Below are 20,008 nucleotides of genomic sequence, written 5' to 3' on the forward strand. Positions count from 1 at the left end.
AGAGTAGAGGGGAAGGAGGACCTCTCTCGACCTACTGACCACCCCCCTTCTAATACACCCCAGGATGCCATTGGCCTTCTTGGCCACAAGGGCACAGTGCTGGCTCATGGTCATCCTGCCATCCACTAGGACCCCCAGGTCCCTCTCCCCTACACTACTCTCTAACAGGTTGTTCCCCAACCTATACTGGAACCTGGGGTTGTTCCTGCCCAGATGCAGGACTCTACACTTTCCCTTGTTATATCTCATCAAGTTATTCCCTGCCCAACTCTCCAGCCTGTCCAGGTCCCGCTGGATGGCAGCACAGCCTTCTGGCGTGTCAGCCACTCCTCCCAGCTTAGTGTCATCAGCAAACTTGCTGACAGTACACTCAATTCCCTCATCTAAATCATTGATGAATATATTAAATAATACTGGGTCCCAATACTGACCCTTGAGGCACTCCACTAGATACAGGCCTCCAACTAGACTCCGCCCCATAGACTACAACTCTCTGGCTTCTGTCCTTCAGCCAGTTTGCAGTCCACCTCACTACCTGATTATCCAGACCACACTTCCTCAGTTTAGCTATGAGGATGCTGTGGGAGACTGTGTCAAATGCTTTGCTGAAGTCAAGGTAGACCACATCCACCGCTCTGCCATCATCCATCCACCATGTTATTTCCTCACAAAAGGCAATGAGGTTGGTCAAGCATGACTTCCCCTTGGTAAAGCCATGTTGACTGCCCCTCATAACCCTCTTATCCTTGACGTGCCTTAAGATGGCATCAAGGATAAGGTGCTCCATCACTTTCCCAAGGATGGAGGTGAGGCTGACCGGTCTATAGTTACCCGGGTCCTCCTTCTTGCCCTTTTTGAAGACTGGAGTGACATTTGCTTTCCTCCAGTCCTCAGGCACCTCTCCCATTTCCCAAGACTTGGTAAAGATGATGGAGAGTGGTCTAGCAATGACTTCCGCCAGTTCCCTCAGCACCCGCGGGTGCATCCCATCTGGACCCATGGATTTATGGATGTCCAGATTGCTCAACTGGTCTCTAACCCATTCCTCGTTGACTAAGGCAAACTGCTCTGCTGACCTGACTTCATCTGAGGTCTCAGGAGTACAGGGCTCTTCAGGACTGCCTCCGGCAGAGTAGACAGAGACAAAGAAGGCATTCAATAACTCTGCCATCTCTGTATCTTCTGTCACCAGGGCACCCATCCCGTTCACCAGTGGGCCAACCTTGCCCCTGGTGTTAGTTTTATCAGCTATGTATTTGAAAAAGCTCTTTCTGCTGTCATACTGGCACAAGAGAAATCTTGAGTCAAATAGAGGCTTTGAGACTCAAATGAATGTTGTACTCAGAAGCAATACACAAAAAGACTTCGTAAAAGTACGGAGGTAACTGCAAATTTTGTTTCACTTCTGGTAATCAACATAGCTAAGTAGTGAAGAAAGAGTAACTATCTGTGTAGAATTTGACACTGTCCTGCATGACATCTTTGTCTCTGAGAGACACCAATTTGATGGGTGGACCACTCGGTGGATAAAGAACTGGCTGGATTGCCGCACTCAAAGAGTTGTGGTCAGTGGCTCAAGGGACTGTAGTGACAGGACAAGGGGTAACAGGTTCAAACTTAAACAGGGGAAGTTCAGGTTAGATATAAGGAGGAAGTTCTTTCCTGTGAGGGTGGTGAGGCACTGGAATGGGTTGCTCAAGGAAGTTGTGAATGCTCCATCCCTGGTGGTGTTCAAGGCCAGGTTGGACAGAGCCTTGGGTGGCATGGTTTAGTGTGAGGTGTCCCTGCCCATGGCAGAGGGATTGGAACTAGATGATCTTAAGGTCCTTTCCAACCCTAACTATTCTATGATTCTATGATTACCAGAGTTCATGTTACTGTGGTTTGCTTTGGTTATACTGAAATATGCTCTATAATAAATTAGTTACTAAAAAATTGTCAGAATCAAAAAGGGATTTTATAATAAAAAGGATGTTTCACTAAGGGGAATACTCTTTCCTTAGGAGAAACTTTTATCCTGATTTATATTCTGTGCAGTTCTACTGAAATGAACAGAATTAAAAAGTGTATCTGCTAGAACCCATTTTTATCACAGAAATTAAGTTCAATTAAAAGAAATAAGCAGAAATACCAGGAGTATTCTACCAAGATTTAAAAAGAAAAAATTGTTTCAACCTATAGAAGCTATAAAAGGGCTATAATTTCTTTAGCTAGAAAAGGACAAATCAAGTAGGAAAATCACTGATAATGCATCTTTTACCACTATCATTTAATTGCATAGGTAATGCATTCAAGCAATTTGCCAGCTCCTCAAAATATATGGTTGTCTCACAAGATGTCTGTATTCACTTCATACACCACTTAATACACCACTCAAAACAATCCTTAAAAATCAGCTTTTCTGGCTTTATGGTTTTTGTGGAATCCTAGGAGCATGCTATAGCCATATTCATTTTAGAGATATTTAGGTAGTTCAGAATGCAGGGACTTACAACAGCTTTTTAAAAATCAGAACTGCATAGGTTCTTTTCAATAGCAAATTCCTTCCATACACCATATGCTTTCAAATACCTGCATCCCATGATAATTACAGTCAGATCCATCACAGGCTTCTCTAACAAAAAGTCTGTTTCTTTTAGACATGTGGATTATTTCCTTAACTTCAAAACTCAATCTAATTTAAAAACCTAAGGAATTTTAATACAGCTCACAAAAAGTATTTGAATAAATGGAACTATATGACTTGTTAGAATAAAAAATTAAATATTGACTGTATTATTATTCATTAATAAGGTTTAGTTTCATATCAGAAGAACAAAAGTGAGGCTTTTACTTTGACACTGTCTCACTAGTAACCTTTTGAATTTTCAGTTCTGAAAACGTCTGTTGAAACATTTATTTCATGTTAGGTCAAGCCCACAGTAACCAGCTTTAGAGCACAGCAACCATTTTCTGTCAATAACTCAACATCAGCGTACTGTGGTACCTCTTACTTGTTTAGGAAACTGCAATCTACAAAGCAAATGGTTTCCAGCTGGCCCTGAGGACAAAGCTTGTCCCCTCAGTAAATGCAAACAGACAGATGTGTTTTTTGCACAGAAGCAGAACAGAAAGCTGCAATAAATGATAGCATGCTAATAATGATATTTACTAAATACCCTGTGATTTTGAAATGATCCACCACCAAATGTCATCTACAATGCCAGAGACAAAGTCTCTCTATCATCAGCTCCAAAACTTCGAGAAGCCCAGGCACACTTTATTTTTCAGTCTGTGAATGCTCAGAGCAACCACAGATCTGGCCTGGAGGAGGCAGCACCCAATAGTAATCTTCTGTGGAAGGAGGTTGCATCTACATCCTGGATCCACAAAGAGATAGCATAAGGGTATATCCTCTTTTCACAGAGGCAAAGGTCGAAACAGAGAAAGGGAGAAAGTGAGACATAGAAAGGACAAGATGGAGAAGAATGAGAGGAAGGAGAGGAAGAAAGGAAGCAAGCTCTGTCTTTCTGCAGTAAATGGCTAGGCATTCAGCTAGAATGAAGCTCTGGTCTGTGCCAGTAAACAAAAGAGTTCTTTCCTCACTTCCTGTACTAAATAAAATAGAGACAGCTCAAGAAAAAGAAAGCCAGGTGACGGCCACACTGATTTGCACTTCTCCCTGGATCAAGGGAGCTGCACTGTTTTTAAATACAAAATGGAAACATTTTGGTAGGCTTCCTGCTCTTCTGTAATAAATTTGATCCCTCTGCACTTTACACATAAATAAAGCCATTATTTTCTGGCCTGCCCCAAAGATCCACAGCAATAGCTTCCAGCCCACATATGTAATCACTTGCATGACTTATCCCACATACACAAAAAATACTTGCAAAAATACTTCCAGCACAGCTGGCTCAGCCTGTTCTTTCTCTTGTGCCTGAAGGAGACCCGCCAGAAGGTGCTCCTTAGCCCTGGATGCTTCCATGCATCCCGCCAAATCCCTGCACTGGTGCTGTTGTCCTTTTGTTGATCCCAGTCCTTAACCCTCCCAACCCCAACACAACCCAAGAGAATTAGTTTTCATTCCCTGTGGCCAACTTCTCTTGGGATAGCTCCCTGGGAAAACCAGGGAATTGCTGTACCCCCATGCACCACAGCAACCATGGCATATCCCCTGGCAACTCAGTTTGTCTCGCCACTGCACATAAAAAAAAGAAGACGGAGGTGGCAAAGCCTGAACCCTGTCTAGCACACCACCCAGTTAACACAAACCCCCACCCTGTTCTTGCCTTGGCTATTGCCTTCATCTACATCCCAAACCTGTGTCCTCACTATCTCAAAGTAGTGTTATTCTTTTCATTCTGTTAAAGATAGAAATTGGTAGTCCAATTTTTTGGACGGGGCATAGGGGGCAACACACAGGGAAGGAGAGGAGATGAAATGCTGCTTAAGATGCAGGATTTTCACTTTTCTTTATCTTTACCTGTGTGCTCAGTCACAAGAAGAGAACTTTGACAAAAAAAGGCAGATTCCTGAATGGTCATACTGCTAGTTAAAGATCTTTTAAATTAATCAGCAGATTTCAAATACTCAGAAGATGTTGTTCTCATTTATTGTTTCCTAAAAATCCAAGAGATACTGATTGCTCTGCAGTGAAAAACTAAACATCATCATTACCAGAATGAAGTTTTGACTAACGTTCCCTAATATACTCACCTTACCCTACTATTGTTTTTAATTTTATTACCTTTTGTGTTTTTTCCACTGCAGCGATAGAATTCATTTTGATTTCTTTTATGACATATAATTTCCTTAGCTGTAGCTTTTGGATTTTAGGTATGCAAATGCTATTTAAATACAGACAAACAAAAATAATTCCACATCTTATAATGATATATATATGGACGGAAATACGGCTTGAAATTTGTGCGGATTATGCAATTCTCTTTTTTCTTATTCTTTAGGTTATTATTTCCTATTCAAATCAGTAGAATTCTGACTTCCTACTTCATTCTCCCCAAAAACACACATTAACATACACACTATGTATACAAACTCTAAACTGGCAAATTACCTTGCTTTTCAGCTGCAGACCTCAGAGTTGGAATTGCTGTAGAAATGGAAAATATTAATGTTTTCTGCTAAGCCACTAAAGTAGCACTGTCAGTATATTTGGTTTATATAGGCTATAAAATTAACTTTATATGCAAAAAGAAAAGAAAACTATATAATGTATTTTCACAGTTGCTCTGTAGCTTTAATAAAAAAGTATGCCTACATACCTCAGAATAGCTGTCATTCTTTTTGATGTGTTAATATCCAGATTCTGCTTTTTATGTGCATAGACTTTATGCATGTAAGATCTGATTCTTTGTGACAGTGGCACATGTAACTGTGAACATGATGCGACCTCATAAAGGACAACTTAAACGGATAGCTTATGATGTCACTATATTTTGAGCTCATGGTTTGGATGTCTAAAAAACAAGGCTCATAGATTAAGATAAACAGATTTCTCCCAAGCTACAAAAAAGGAATGATACCGTCAATATTGTTACAGAACTAACAGAAAGATTACACCTGTTTCAGGAGGTTTAATGAAGAAAGGATGCTACTACCAACCTCAGAATTCCTGAATATTTAAGTAATTATGTATCTATAGGTGTGACAAGTTGCATAGGTATGGACACAGGTTAGGACACGCAGATTATGGTTAGGTGCCATTAAGGAAAGAATAGCATTGTCATCCTTCAAAGCATTCCATCTGACTTAAAGTGAACAAAGTAAACAGGAACCTTCCTTTCCATTGCACAAATATATTCCCTTCAACAAAAGATTATATATACCCTTTATGAAATATACATATGAATAATCAAAAAGAATATCCAACTATCACAAACCTGTAACAAGGCTTTTTCTGGTAAAGAGGATGATTCATGTCTGATGGTAAGATCATTTGATTCACAACATTCTTTCTGACTTCCCTTTGCCAAACTCTGAAAAAAGATAGTACAAGGAAAGCACAGTTTTATCTTAATTGCAGGTTCAAAGTTTCAAATACATTTAAATGTTTTAAAAATTAAATTATTTTTTCTAAACTTAACTAGACATTTTCAAATCCCAGATAGTTACACATCTATGAACATTTGCAACTGCTATTACTGAGAATAACTGTAGTTTTAGGGTCCACCTCATGATTTGTCATCATAGCAACACAATATAGAAGCATAGGAGACTACATGCATTTCCAAACTAAAACATTGTGTACACACTGTGACATAAGCACACTATGGCACATATGATTTTTTCAGACAAGTGTTCAAAAGGTATCATTACTAAAATCTCCCTGATGTCATATTGTATCCAACAAGGTATACAGCATGAAAGATAATGAAGTATTTTTCATATATACTCAACATGGGAGCAACATTGAATCTCCTTTTATTCTAGCTCTAGAAACAGAGTGTCAGGTGTTATAAAAATGTTTTTTATTTAAATACTGCTACAGGGAAGAGAGGAGTAGAGGAAAGAAAAAGAAAATATGCAGGAAAGGAGGAATTAGGAATAAAGAAAATGGGAAGGAAGAAAACAGTGGGATGGGAAAGCCAGAAAGAACCAAGTAAATGGGAATAATGAGCTTTAGATTGTAACTTCGCATTCTGAAAATGTATTTCTCTTTAGCAGCAATGTGAGTTCTTCTGGCCCATTTAGTTTCTTACAGATTCTAATCATTGATGGCTTAATTCTGCATTTTAAAACCTGCAAATGTTATCTTAGATGCCCTGGATTATCCAAGATATCCATAAAAATTTGGAAGATATGATACAGGGCAGAGGATTCTTGCATTTTTTGAGCTTTAAGCTGAAGACCTGTCTGGTCTAGCCTTGCCTGAGGTATCCCAGGGCATGCCAAATTACACCAGAAACCTATGCTTAGGTGACATAAGTGCACCCAAAATGCCTACAGAACTGTACACAATACAAAAGTACACAAATAAAAAATTGGTTCAGTTATATTCTTTCTGTTCTGAGCACTCTAATTATGGAAGTCAAAACAATCCTTTCATCTGTTATTAAGAATGGAAAGAATTTAAGAATACTATTCCCTAAGAATGCTCTAATACAATCTAGAAACAGGACAACTTTTATGCACTCAGTCTAGTCAGACTAACATTTTAAGTATTTTAAGATAGCAGGAAGAAAAGAGGATAAAGAAAATGTACGAGAGGGAGAAGAAACGAAAATAAAAATGAGAGTCTAGCAACTAATTTGGGAAAGCAGAGAAGCAGCAGCACTAATGGCAGGCTTACTCCAGGAAGGATTTTAAAACTGGTGTCTGGCAGCCAGCAAATGACAAATTGTCCCCAGCTGGTTTCCATTCTGATCATCCTACAGTAGGGCAAGAAAAAGGAGCTAAACAGTGGGAGCATGATTTTGGAACCCCATTTAGCAGCATCCAATTCTTACAGCTTCCATTTCTCCCATTCCCCACGTGGTAGTTGCTGGGCATCAAGCTATAGCATTCTCTTCCTTGGCAGGAGAAACCTCCCTAGAAATGAGAAAAGGCCTATTTCTCATGGTGAGATCAGATACAACTGCTGGCAAGGGGCATATGGGGCTACCTGTGTGCTGCCTACTCTCAGGTGATCACAATTTTGGTTACCCCACACTTGTTAGGAGGAGATGAGGTTACTGAGCCTTCTCCTCACTGTGCAGGAATCTACACCTATTAGATTCTGGTGGCAGAGATTCAGAGGCATCATCTTCACTGGTGATCATCTCAATTGGTAATACTACCCCTATGACATCAACTACCTGATCCAAGCCAGCTAGGTCACTGGTAATATAAAATTACACTCAACCCCTTTTGCTGCTTAAGATATGACCAAACTTTTACTTGCAGACTAGAAAGGCAATGATCTCCTGCCCATAACACCACCAGTACTATAGAGCAGTATTAGTAGTAGCAGTACTAAAATGCTTCATTTAATATTGATAGAGCTGGTTTTCCACTTGGAATTAATGGAGCTAACCTTTAAACATTAAGCTTACTGTATGTGAAGTATTATACTGCATACCTCAAAATATGCTTTTGTTTCTGAAGAACTGTGCGCCTCTGCATGCCAAGCCTTCACCACAGCATTTAAATATAACTTATTAAAGATCTGTTGCAGTCTTGTCACTGCCACTGAAAATATACATAATTATAACCAATCTGAGGACCACAAGTAAGAAGTATGTCATTTAAGTGCTTTAGATGAATGACTATCAAATTACATTTCAATAAAATAGATAATCAATTCAGGTTCTGTAAGGAAATAAATAACCTTTTACAACAGATATAACTAAGACCATCGCAATAGGATTTCAAGTTGGCTGGCAAGGCATAAACATGACATATTTCCAATGTGTTAGAGTTGTGTATAAAACATTACCCATCTACAGTTTGATCTACCAAATTACCCTATAATTGCACAGAGCTTGGAGGTGCCAGATGTATACAGACCTCAGTGAAATAAAACACAATTACAAAACTTTAATATTGTTTCAGATGGCACATAAGTCAAACATTGTAAGAATAAATTCACTAAAAGGCGCCTTGGCTGAAAGTAACATTTAGAAGAGAATATAAAAGAAAAAAGGAGTCCCTGAAAACTACCTAGGAAAGTGAGACAACAGCTTGAGCCTCTAGCTCTATAAGACGAATGTTTGAATCATATGTAACTGCCTGAGTCCAAACTCAAACCTATAGGCAGTGGTTTTGGCCCATTCTTTACTTTAATGACACTTCTGTCTGGGTGGACTCGGGTTAACAGAGTATGTTCACAGCTGCTGCTGTGTGGAGACATTTAAAAAACCGCATACCCGCAGGATCCAAGGAATGTGAAGTCCCAGGCAAAATGCACATAGTATTTCTTTTTTAATTTCTTCTGATTTTTTTAAGTTTTATTTTGATCTTCACTCCTTCCCCGCCTCACATCGTGCATTCCCTCTAACTGGAGCCAAGACTCCAACTCTGTGATCCCTTCTGGTTTATTCCTATATCATTGCACTTTTCACCTCCACTAAAAGCATCCTTATTCACTCCACTCTGGACTTCTGACATACACTTCGCTTCCCCAACACCCTCAGGCCTTCTTTGCATCATCATCACTGCTCAGACTTTAAAGAGTACCAGCACCATCTGTCCTAACAGCAAATAGAGGGAACTGCCTCTCGGCATCAAGTTGCCACAGGTCAACCAGTGAATGGTATCCTGCAAAAAGACAGCTAGATAAATAGCGGCACCAAGCATATTTAAAGTATACAGCATAGTTTTCTTTTATACAATACATTTTTTGTCTTATGAAAGCAGCTATACAGACTTACCTGTCCTTTTTTGCTTGTGAATATTCACCCACATACTCCACTTCTGTATAATAACTCTTACTATTTGCACGTTATAATGGTCTACTGCTAAAGCCACCTTCTGCTCTGCCTGTTGTCTTTTACTCTTTTTCAGCAGGTGATATTTTAACCATCCTCTGAAATGGAAATCAGAATGAACAATTTAATATGGCTCCTGACCTGAATGAAGGAAAATCTTAGAACTCTGCAATTTGCTGTAAACTACAAAGCAGTCAAGCTTAACAATATAAACTTCTGAATAAAACTGTTGTTTGTTATTTATAAGTTAAATAAAATATGCATTATGATACTTCTCAGTAGTAATCCACTCATTTTAATAAAATTTCTACTTGTCTGTAATATTCTACAGAAATGAGCAATAAAAGGTTGCTTGTTTCTACCATCATATTCTCCTGCTGCTGTCAGCTATACTTTAATGTATAGATCTGTATTATGGGATGACACTTGAGTGTTTACAGAAAATAATTCTAATGTGCTAGATGCATTCATTTATTTAAATGTTACTTACATTTTCTTGGCAATACAAATAAAAATTAATGTCATAGCATATAAATTCCATTTATATCTTAACAATTTTAAGGCTGCGTGGAGACCTCATAGCAGCCTTCCAGTATCTGAAGGGGGCCTACAAGGATGCTGGGGATGGACTCTTCATCAGGGACTGTAGTGAGAGGACAAGGGGTAACGGGTTCAAACTTAAACAGGGGAAGTTTAGATTGGATAAAAGGAAGAAATTGTTTCCTGTGAGGGTGGTGAGGCACTGGAATGGGTTGCCCAGGGAGGTTGTGAATGCTCCATCCCTGGTGGTGTTCAAGGCCAGGTTGGACAGAGCCTTGGGTGACATGGTTTAGTGTGAGGTGTCCCTGCCCATGGCAGAGGGATTGGAACTAGATGATCTTAAGGTCCTTTCCAACCCTAACTATTCTATGATTCTATGAAAAAAAAAAATCTTTTCTAAGCTAAGTAAAAAGAAATAATATTCAGAACAAAAAAAAATGTATTTCACATGAATCACATGTTGCTGATATATTAAAATACACTATCTCTCTGTACCTGATTTGCTGGAAAGATTACTGAATAAATTAGATTTTATATGACTATTCTCATTTGCCAAAATATCTCTCATTTCAAATTAAAAAAAAAGTCATTTCATTTAATATAGTTGGGAGCAATTAGAAATGGAACATTCTCCTATTCCAGTCCAACTTCTGTAATAATTAAACAAAACTGTTAGCTCAGACAATCATCAAAACGCTGCTGTAAAGGAAAAAGGAATAATCTTCTGTGTCTCTGGTGCGTAAGATAAAAATTAAAAAAAAGGGGAGAAGGAGGGTCCTCTTAGAGCAAGGACGGCCCAGATATTAGTGAGATATTTCTAGTAGAAGGGGTTATGCAGTACTGGAATAAACTGCCTGAAGAGATTGATATGTCTCCAATGCCTGTGATTCTTCAGATGGCTGAAAACAGCCTAGGCAAGTGTTCACCAAGGCTAATCAGAGGATAGCTTGAAAATCTTCACCTCCCTATCAATTCTGTGATTCTGTGATGCTTAGTAAGGATTTAAACCAGTATTCCTGGCAGAGTTGTACTTCCTATATAATGAGTATTGCACACTTTTCAGTACAAAATAGTCCAAACTTATCTATTCTAAAGGGAGGATCATTAAATTTTGATACAGATACCTTCAACAAAGAAATCAGTGAACATGTTTCTTTATTGTGATTAGATTTTCAAACACAGCTAAGGAGTATCCCCATTTTTAAAAGGGGAAATTGGATTATATAAAGCATGAGTAACCTAATCCCAAGCATACAGGAAACCTAAGAAAGAACAGAAGAGAACACAGATCTTCTAATTTCAGAACCAAACACAAGTTATCCTTTTATTCCTGGGCATACTACCATATGACTAGTAAATAATGCTGATTAAAGTACAGAAATGTCAAAGGCCTTTTTTCAGTCTGGAACAAGCAGGAACTCAGAATTGATTATTTTTAACATAAAACAACATTACTGAAGAAAAATAAAGCCAAATCTAAGTTTCTAATCTCTCTTCACATTGGTCTATTAAAATGAAAACTTTTCCCTCCCCCAAACGATGGAACAACATAAATATTGCTTTGGTGAAATGTATTTTCCTAAGATGTTCCTGAGGTATATGTAAAATGCATACACTTACCCAAAATACAGCTTCATTAAGTTTCTGCTGTAAAAGCCCCAAGCTTTGGCACATCCTTCAGTTATCTAAACACATCATTTATGACATTATTACACAAAACAGTGCTGTATTATTAATATTTAGAAATCAGACAAAAGTATGAAATCTTGTATTTTCCATGTTGATTGGTCCAAATTAAAGTATCTATTCTAAAAAGAAGAATATTTAAGTATAATTTTCTGTTGTCTGCTACCAAATTACACTTTTGGTTTTACACACAGAATTTAAAGGAAAAGCAAAATTAGCATACGTAACAGAAATAGCATGTATACTTGAGAGAAAGTGCAATAACTGAAATTCCGTCTTTCATCCCTCATATGCACTCTTTTACCAGTCAGCTGTATCCAACAATTTAGCACATTGAACAAATACTTTAGTTACTGTTTGCAAAAATATTTTTATGTTTCATCACTATGTAAACTATTTACATGACTCTAATTCACTGGTATTTTAATAAACCTGTTTGAACTTGTACAAAACCAAAACTGTGTAAGACTATGAGCCAAGAATATCTCTGTAAAAGAAAATATGTTCCTTTAAATGTACAAATAGCAATAGGGCCTCAAGAAATACTGAGGGTTATCTTATTGTTCTTACTCCTAAGAAAATCTGTAAGAGGATTTGACTGCAATCCATTTGTATATTTATACTTATACTGTATAAATCAACCATTCCACTTTCAGACTGATAATAGTTGAGTGGTTTGTAAAAGAGGAAACGGCTGAAATGAAATTGCAGCAAACTCACAGTACAGACGGATTAAGACAGAATTGAATACAGTTATACAGAAGTAATTAAGATGAAAATCTGGTCACACTGCATGCCAACTTACTGACTAAATTGCTTAGACTGCTTCTTGCATGGTTATACAGCACCTTTCTCCTTTGAATGTAATAGGAGTTTTTCTTCTCTACAGGTGACATTAGGGACTCTTCATTAGGGACTGTAGTGACAGGACAAGGGGTAACGGGTTAAAACTTAAACAGGGGAAGTTCAGGTTAGATATAAGGAGGAAGTTCTTTCCTGTGAGGGTGGTGAGGCATTGGAATGGGTTGCCCAGGGAAGTTGTGAATGCTCCGTCCCTGGCGGTGTTCAAGGCCAGGTTGGACAAAGCGTTGGGTGACATGGTTTAGTGTGAGGTGTCCCTGCCCATGGCAGGGGGGTTGGAACTAGGTGATCGTAAGGTCCTTTCCAAACCTAACTATTCTATGATTCTATGACTTTCTGGATCAGTAAAACCAGAATGTTCACCTCCTCATTGCTTTATGTACAATAATGCTGTAACTATTCATTATAGTTAAGTGCAGTTTTAGGAACTGGCTTAAGTAAAACCAAATAACACATAGGAAAAACATGCTATTGAAACTAGACTTGTACTTACGGGGAACTCTTTTTAAATTATGATCAAATACTTGACTACTTGTTCCCTACCACATGCCTAGATGTTATGCTCACCTCTGATTATATTAAGTTTTGGATACAAATCAATATCAATAGAAAGAAAAGCAAATTATCATATTCTTCACATCAGCTATAGAAGAGTAACATGAGAAAACTTAAAAAGAGAGTATGAATGTTCTATATTAGAAAATGTGTTGACAGCTTAGAGTTAATGCAAATGTTCAATGATTTTTACCAGTTGTTCAACATCTAGTCCAAAAACAGTGTTCAGGTACGTTTCTGAAATCCTCTTAAATTGTGGGTGTAAAGACAGATCTGTACACATACACCTTTAAAAGAGAAGTAAATTATATTAAACATATTAGTATCCCAAAAGAAAATGCATCTTTTCTCTGTACCTACTAGATTAGCTACAGTTACAGCTTTATAACATTACTATAAAAAGATTATGATCTATATCACTTTCATTACAAATACCTAGAGCAGCTGTTTTTAAATGTTTACAAAATACAGAAATTAATTATTATATTAATATTATTGCTACTCTTAGAGCTACATTGAAATACTCTGTACATCAGAGCTTAATACGTTCCATGTAACATCTATCTTCGACATTTCCTAACAGATTATAGTATTCTATTTCTCATCTTAATATTAACTGAACAGTCATTTCAAGTTGTCAGTTGCTGGAGCAATGTTTCCTGCTATTGCAAATAGGCCGCATCTAGATAGGTAAACTTCTGTTTTCATTACAGAAAAAGAAGACACACTACAAGAGACAAATCAATCAGAAATGATTATGCTGCATTATAATTCCATGAAAAATATTGAAATAAAAAGTATTTACCAGAGGACCAAAAGTAAAAGAGAAATCAAGTCAGATTTCAACTTCCAGGAAAGCCATCGTAAATAATGCAAAGTAAACAATAAATTCAATCTATAAGTGCACACAGAGTAGTTGGGGGTCCAGAGATCTCCAGAGATCTCTGCTTGAGTGCACCCAAAGATTAAGGAATTATTATCCACCTCCTACAGAAACTTCAACCAGAAGTGACAACTGCACAGAACACAAAAGCAAGGTAAGTAGAGCTTCTTCACATTGCAAAAGATGCCAATTTTCCTAGCATTAACCATGTGGTTCGGTCGATACTCTGGAGGGACAAGGGGTAACAGGTTCAAACTGAAACAGGGGAAGTTTAGATCAGATATAAGGAAGAAGTTCTTTACTGTAAGGGTGGTGAGGCACTGGAATGGGTTGTCCAGGGAAGTTGTGAATGCTCTATCCCTGGCAGCGTTCAAGGCTGGGTTGGACAGAGCCTTGGGTGGCATGGTTTAGTGTGAGGTGATTACGGGACAACTGTGACAGCTACCAATGAAACTGCATTCTTGGATGAAGTCCATCAAGTAAGAAAAGAGGGTATTCCCTCTTCTCAGTGATTCATGTCAATGTAAATATCATTATAGCTTGTTGCTCTTCCCTCTACACCAATTGGAACCTTTTTCCTGATATTCAAAACTTTCAGAATTTATAAACCTCAAGGGTGGCATATTTACACAACACAATTTTTCATGAAACACACTTGAACAATGAAATTACTTCATCATATGTGCAAATTAAAGAAAGAAGGAAAGTAACTCTGATAGAAGCTGCACATTAGTGTGTTTTAAATGTCCAAGTTCAATATTCTAAACTACAGAGCACACACACAATCATTTCATATGTACCATAAAACACTATCTAATCCCTTTTCCATTATTTCTCTGAGCTTTTCTTCTAAAAACTTAAGTGGATCTTCTGGTCGCATACCAATTACAGCACAAAGCAGCACCTGCAAAAAGAAACTGCAGATTAATGCTCTTGTGTTAACAGCAAAGTAACATCTAGATATGAAACTGTTAAAATAAACGTAAGTTTACCTGCATCTTTGAATTTTGTAAAACAGAGGCATCTCTCTTTTTATCACTTCCTTTTCATTCAAGTTTTAAAGGCAATATTGCGTGTGTCAGCATATTTCAATTGCTAGACTTCAAAGCACTGGTTTTAGGATAGTAATAAAATGTGGTATTTCTTCAACAATTCCTACTAAGGATTGCATTGTTTTAAATGTGCATTAAAGAAAGAATATATAGAATATTGGATAACTTTATTTATTTATAAACCCAAATTTAAAACAATATGAATCCTGTGAAGCAAGAAGTATGTTGAATGGGAAGCATGGCCAGAAATTGATCTTGTATCCAGTATTGAACACAAAATGCAGTTTTAAGAAAAGTTTGGTTTTCAGGATTGCATTATCACACTACTTTGCACTATCTTTTAGTAATATTGCGTAATAACTGAGGAACCATTTTTACTCATTTGTCCTTTAGCTGTCTATAGCTAAAGGACATAGATCATTTATTTCTAGATAGTGAGCTCACATACAGTGAGGATGTCCAAAGTATATTGATTTTTTAAAGTATACAGGCAAATTGTATTTATGAAAGTGATAATTTAATGGAAACTATAAACTAGAAGTTTTTGTGCCTGGCAAAAATTTCAAAACATGACTGTGTATCTTTAACTAGACATTAACCTATATTATTGCAGAAGATTCTGCCCTGGGACACACTCTCTTGTTTGTATTTCCTTCTGTCTGTTACAAAGAAAATACCTTTGACAAGTTATCACAAACCAAACACCTGAGTTTTTACATTTTCCTTCAGCCCTGACACTTGGAGAAATGCTTTTCTTTGCCTCTGCCCACTTTTCACTACTGTCACTCCCCATGGTGCTGTTAGATGGTGCACATCTAAATTTTGCCATTCAAAGTTCATAGAATCATAGAATAGAATCATAGAATAGTTAGGGTTGGAAAGGACCTTAAGATCATCATATTTCAACCCCCCTGCCATGGGCAGGGACACCTCACACTGAACCATGTCACCCAAGGCCTCATCCAACCTGGCCTTGAACACCTCCAAGGATGGAGCATTCACAACTTCCTTGAGCAACCCATTCCAGTGCCTCACCACCCTCACAGGAAACAATTTCTTCCTTATATCCAATCTAAACTTCCCCTGTTTAAGTTTTAACTTGTTACTTCTTGTCCTGTCACTACAGCCCCTGATGAAGAGTCCATCCCCAGCATCCTTGTAGGCCCCCTTCAGATACTGGAAGGCTGCTATGAGGTCTCCACGCAGCCTTCTCTTCTCCAGGCTGAACAGCCCCAACTTTCTCAGCCTATCTTCACACGGGAGGTGCTCCAGTCCCCTGATCATCCTCGTGGCCCTCCTCTGCACTTGTTCCAACAGTTCCATGTCCTTTTTATGCTGAGGACACCAGAACTGCACACAATACTCCAAGTGAGGTCTCACAAGAGCAGAGTAGAGGGGCAGGATCACCTCCTTTGACCTGCTGGTCACACTCCTCTTGATGCAGCCCAGGATACGGTTGGCTTTCTGGGCTGCGAGCGCACACTGAAGCCGGCTCATGTTCATTTTCTCATCGACCAACACCCCCAAGTCCTTCTCTGCAGGGCTGCTCTGAATCTCTTCTCTGCCCAACCTGTAGCTGTGCCTGGGGTTGCTCCCACCCAGGTGTAGGACCTTGCACTTGGCATGGTTAAACTTCATCAGGGTGGCATCAGCCCACCTCACAAGCGTGTCAAGGTCCCTCTGGATGGCATCCCTTCCCTCCGGCGTATCAACCGAACCACACAGCTTGGTGTCATCGGCAAACTTGCTGAGGGCGCACTCAATCCCACTGTCCATGTCACCAACAAAGATGTTGAACAAGACTGGTCCCAACACCGATGCCTGAGGGACACCACTCGTTACCAGTCTCCAGCCAGACATCGAGCCATTGACCATAACTCTTTGTGTGCGGCCATCCAGCCAGTTCTTTATCCACCGAGTGGTCCACCCATCAAACTGATGTCTCTCCAATTTAGAGACAAGGATGTCATGTGGGACAATGTCAAACGCTTTGCACAAATCCAGGTAGATGATGTCAACTGCTCTGCCCCTGTCCATCAGTTCCGTAGCCCCATCGTAGAAGGCCACCAAATTGGTCAGGCAGGATTTCCCCTTAGTGAAGCCATGCTGGCTGTCACCAACCACCTCCTTGTTTTTCATGTGCCTTAGCATGTCTTCCAGGAGAATCTGCTCCAAGAGTTTGCCAGGCACAGAGGTGAGACTGACTGGTCTGTAATTCCCCGGGTCACCCATTTTTCCCTTCTCCAAAATGGGGGTTATATTTCCCTTTTTCCAGTTGTTGGGAACTTCACCTGACTGCCATGATTTTTCAAATATGATGGTCAGTGCCTTAGCAACTTCATTCGCCAGCTCCTTCAGGTCCTGCAGATGGATTTCATCAGGTCCCATGGACTTGTGTACATTTAGGTTTTTAAGATGGTCTCGAACCAGATCCTCTCCTACAGTGGGCCTAGTGTCTTCATTCTCACAGTCCCTGTGTCCGCCTTCCAAGACTTGGGTGGTGCGGTCAGAGCCTTTGCCAGTGAAGACTGAGGCAAAGAAGTCATTAAGAATCTCAGCCTTCTCCAAATCCAGGGTAGCCAGTTCTCCCGATAGCTTCCAGGAAAGGGCCTACGTTGTCCCTAGTTTGTCTTTCATTCGCTACGTACCTATAGAATCCCTTCCTGGTATCCTTCACATCCCTAGCCAAGTTCAATTCTAACTGGGCCTTAGCTTTCCTAACCTGGTCCCTAGCTTCCCGGACAACATCCCTGTATTCTTCCCAGGCCGCCTGTCCCTGCTTCCACCTTCTATAAGCCTCTTTTTTCCTTTGAATTTTCCTGAGCAGCTCCTTATCCATCCAAGGAGGTCTGGCCTCTATAAGCTCATCACCAAAATTCTGACTACCCAATCTCACCATCCACTTACATTTAACTTCCCAAATCATGGCCTTTCACTTATGCACTCACTGGGTAGAAATACTTTCTTTGTTTTCTAAAATCCACATTGATTCTGACTTGTTATCACTGTCATACAACTGGTTTATATAAATATAAAACTAAACTGTAAAACTAGGAAATACCTGAATCAACTGCTACATGTTTGATGGATCAAGACAACACAACAACACAATGGTTTGCTCACTGTTCAAATTCAAATGATGCAATACTACTCTCAACACATGGCCTCTTGCTATCAATAATGTGGAGCATGTGCTTGAATTCTTTTCAGGAAGCATGGTGGGAGGTTAAGGGAAAAGTGAAAGGCTCTAAATCAAAACCATTCTATGGATACACAGCAAAAGCCATGCACAACAATAGAGGCAGGAAAAGGTGCTCTGTCAAGTAGGGCCTCACTCTGTAGTGGCAGAGAGCAGGGCAGGCAGGAAGAGGGAGCAGCTAGAGAGGCCTTCCATGTGCTGATCAGAACACCAACTAGAAACAGACTCTGACAATAACGTAAATTGAAAGGGATGTTTGAAGGTTGTTGAACAGAAGCTCTGGATATCATTGGAAGTGTTCAAAGTCAGGCTGGACAGACTTTGAGCAACCTGATCTAGTGAGAGATGTCCCTGCCCATGGCAGCGGTTGGACTAGATGTCATTTGAATGTTCTTTTCAACCCAAACCATTACATGACTCCATGATTCTAAGTTAAGATCAGTATGAACAGTCAATATAAAAGAATTTTTACTTATGCACAGGCAAAATGAAAGGAAACTGTCTCTAGTTCAGACACCCTGAACACTTCAAACACTAATCAACACACTGATTCCAACCTTAACATCTCTTCAATCTTCTTAACAAAAATGTAATTTGCAATGTATATCTTGATGGCTGATTATACTAAGAAAATATTATAAATCCATCACTTATCATTGTAATTAAAGAGATATAGTATCATTTTAAATACTTTACAGGCAGTTAAATGGCTTTCATCACGAATTTTCCTGTGGACAGATTTCCCTAAACAAACCCCAACGTTGGTCGGCTACTCCCTCTGCTGGATTAAGCCAGTACGTGTCTGTCATATGAATACCGTTGTTTACTATTACAAGTTTTGTTTACCATTACAAGTTTTGTTTACCTTATTTTCCCCTTTTTCAAGCAAACACAAAGAACTTTTTTTTCCTTTGGATGTTCTAAAATCCCTCCAACATTCTGAAATCCAAACGATCCGACCATGTACTGGAAGAGCAAGGCCTCTGCTTAACCTTTGCGAATTCTTTTATAAAACTTTAAAAGGGATAAAACTGTAAAACTTGGTCTTGCAATCTGCATTCAGATACTCTTCAGTGATACTTCGGCCAGTATAAGTCTGGCTATTTCTATTAGACTTCTCCAAGACTCTCAACAATCTGAAAGAATCATCAATAATTTTTCTCAATCTGTAAGTTTTACTTATTCATAATATTAAACGACTGAAAGTATACTTCACAGTATCACAGTATGCTAGAGATTGGAAGGGACCTCAAAAGACCATCTAGTCCAATCCCCCTGCCAGAGCAGGAACACCTAGATAAGGTTACATAGGAATGCGTCCAGGCGGGTTTTGAATGTCTCCAGAGAAGGAGATTCCACAACCCCCCTGGGCAGCCTGTTCCAGTGTTCCGTCACCCTCACTGAGAAGAAGTTTCTTCTCAAGTTTAAGTGGAACCTCTTGTGTTCCAGTTTATACCCATTACCCCTTGTCCTATCATTGTTTGCCACTGAGAAGAGCCTGGCTCCATCCTCATGACACTCCCCCTTTATATATTTATATACACTAATAAGGTCACCTCTCAGTCTCCTCTTCTCCAAACTATAGAGACCCAGCTCCCTCAGCCTTTCCTCATAAGGGAGATGCTCCACTCCCTTAATCATCTTAGTTGCCCTGCGCTGGACTCTCTCCAGCAGGTCCCTGTCCTTCTTGAACTGAGGGGCCCAGAACTGGACACAATATTCCAGATGCGGTCTCACCAGGGCAGAGTAGAGGGGAAGGAGGACCTCTCTCGACCTACTGACCACCCCCCTTCTAATACACCCCAGGATGCCATTGGCCTTCTTG

The 20,008-nt window shown here is 39.3% G+C and overlaps 1 protein-coding gene across 1 annotated transcript in view; it reads right to left on the minus strand.

Annotated features, from left to right (window-relative positions):
* Positions 1–20,008, minus strand: part of FBXL13 (F-box and leucine rich repeat protein 13) — a gene marked incomplete at both ends in the record, with an annotated part of 96,787 nt that overhangs the window by 72,990 nt on the left and 3,789 nt on the right. Inside the window, 6 exons of the mRNA XM_080610252.1 lie at positions 5,883–5,978; positions 8,060–8,169; positions 9,351–9,505; positions 11,568–11,632; positions 13,243–13,336; positions 14,733–14,836. Of these exons, the coding sequence (XP_080466378.1) occupies positions 5,883–5,978; positions 8,060–8,169; positions 9,351–9,505; positions 11,568–11,632; positions 13,243–13,336; positions 14,733–14,836 (624 nt within the window). The remainder of the gene's footprint in view (positions 1–5,882; positions 5,979–8,059; positions 8,170–9,350; positions 9,506–11,567; positions 11,633–13,242; positions 13,337–14,732; positions 14,837–20,008) is intronic.

Source organism: Psittacula echo (genome assembly GCF_963264785.1).
Source record: "Psittacula echo genome assembly, chromosome: 1".
NCBI lineage: Eukaryota > Metazoa > Chordata > Aves > Psittaciformes > Psittacidae > Psittacula > Psittacula echo.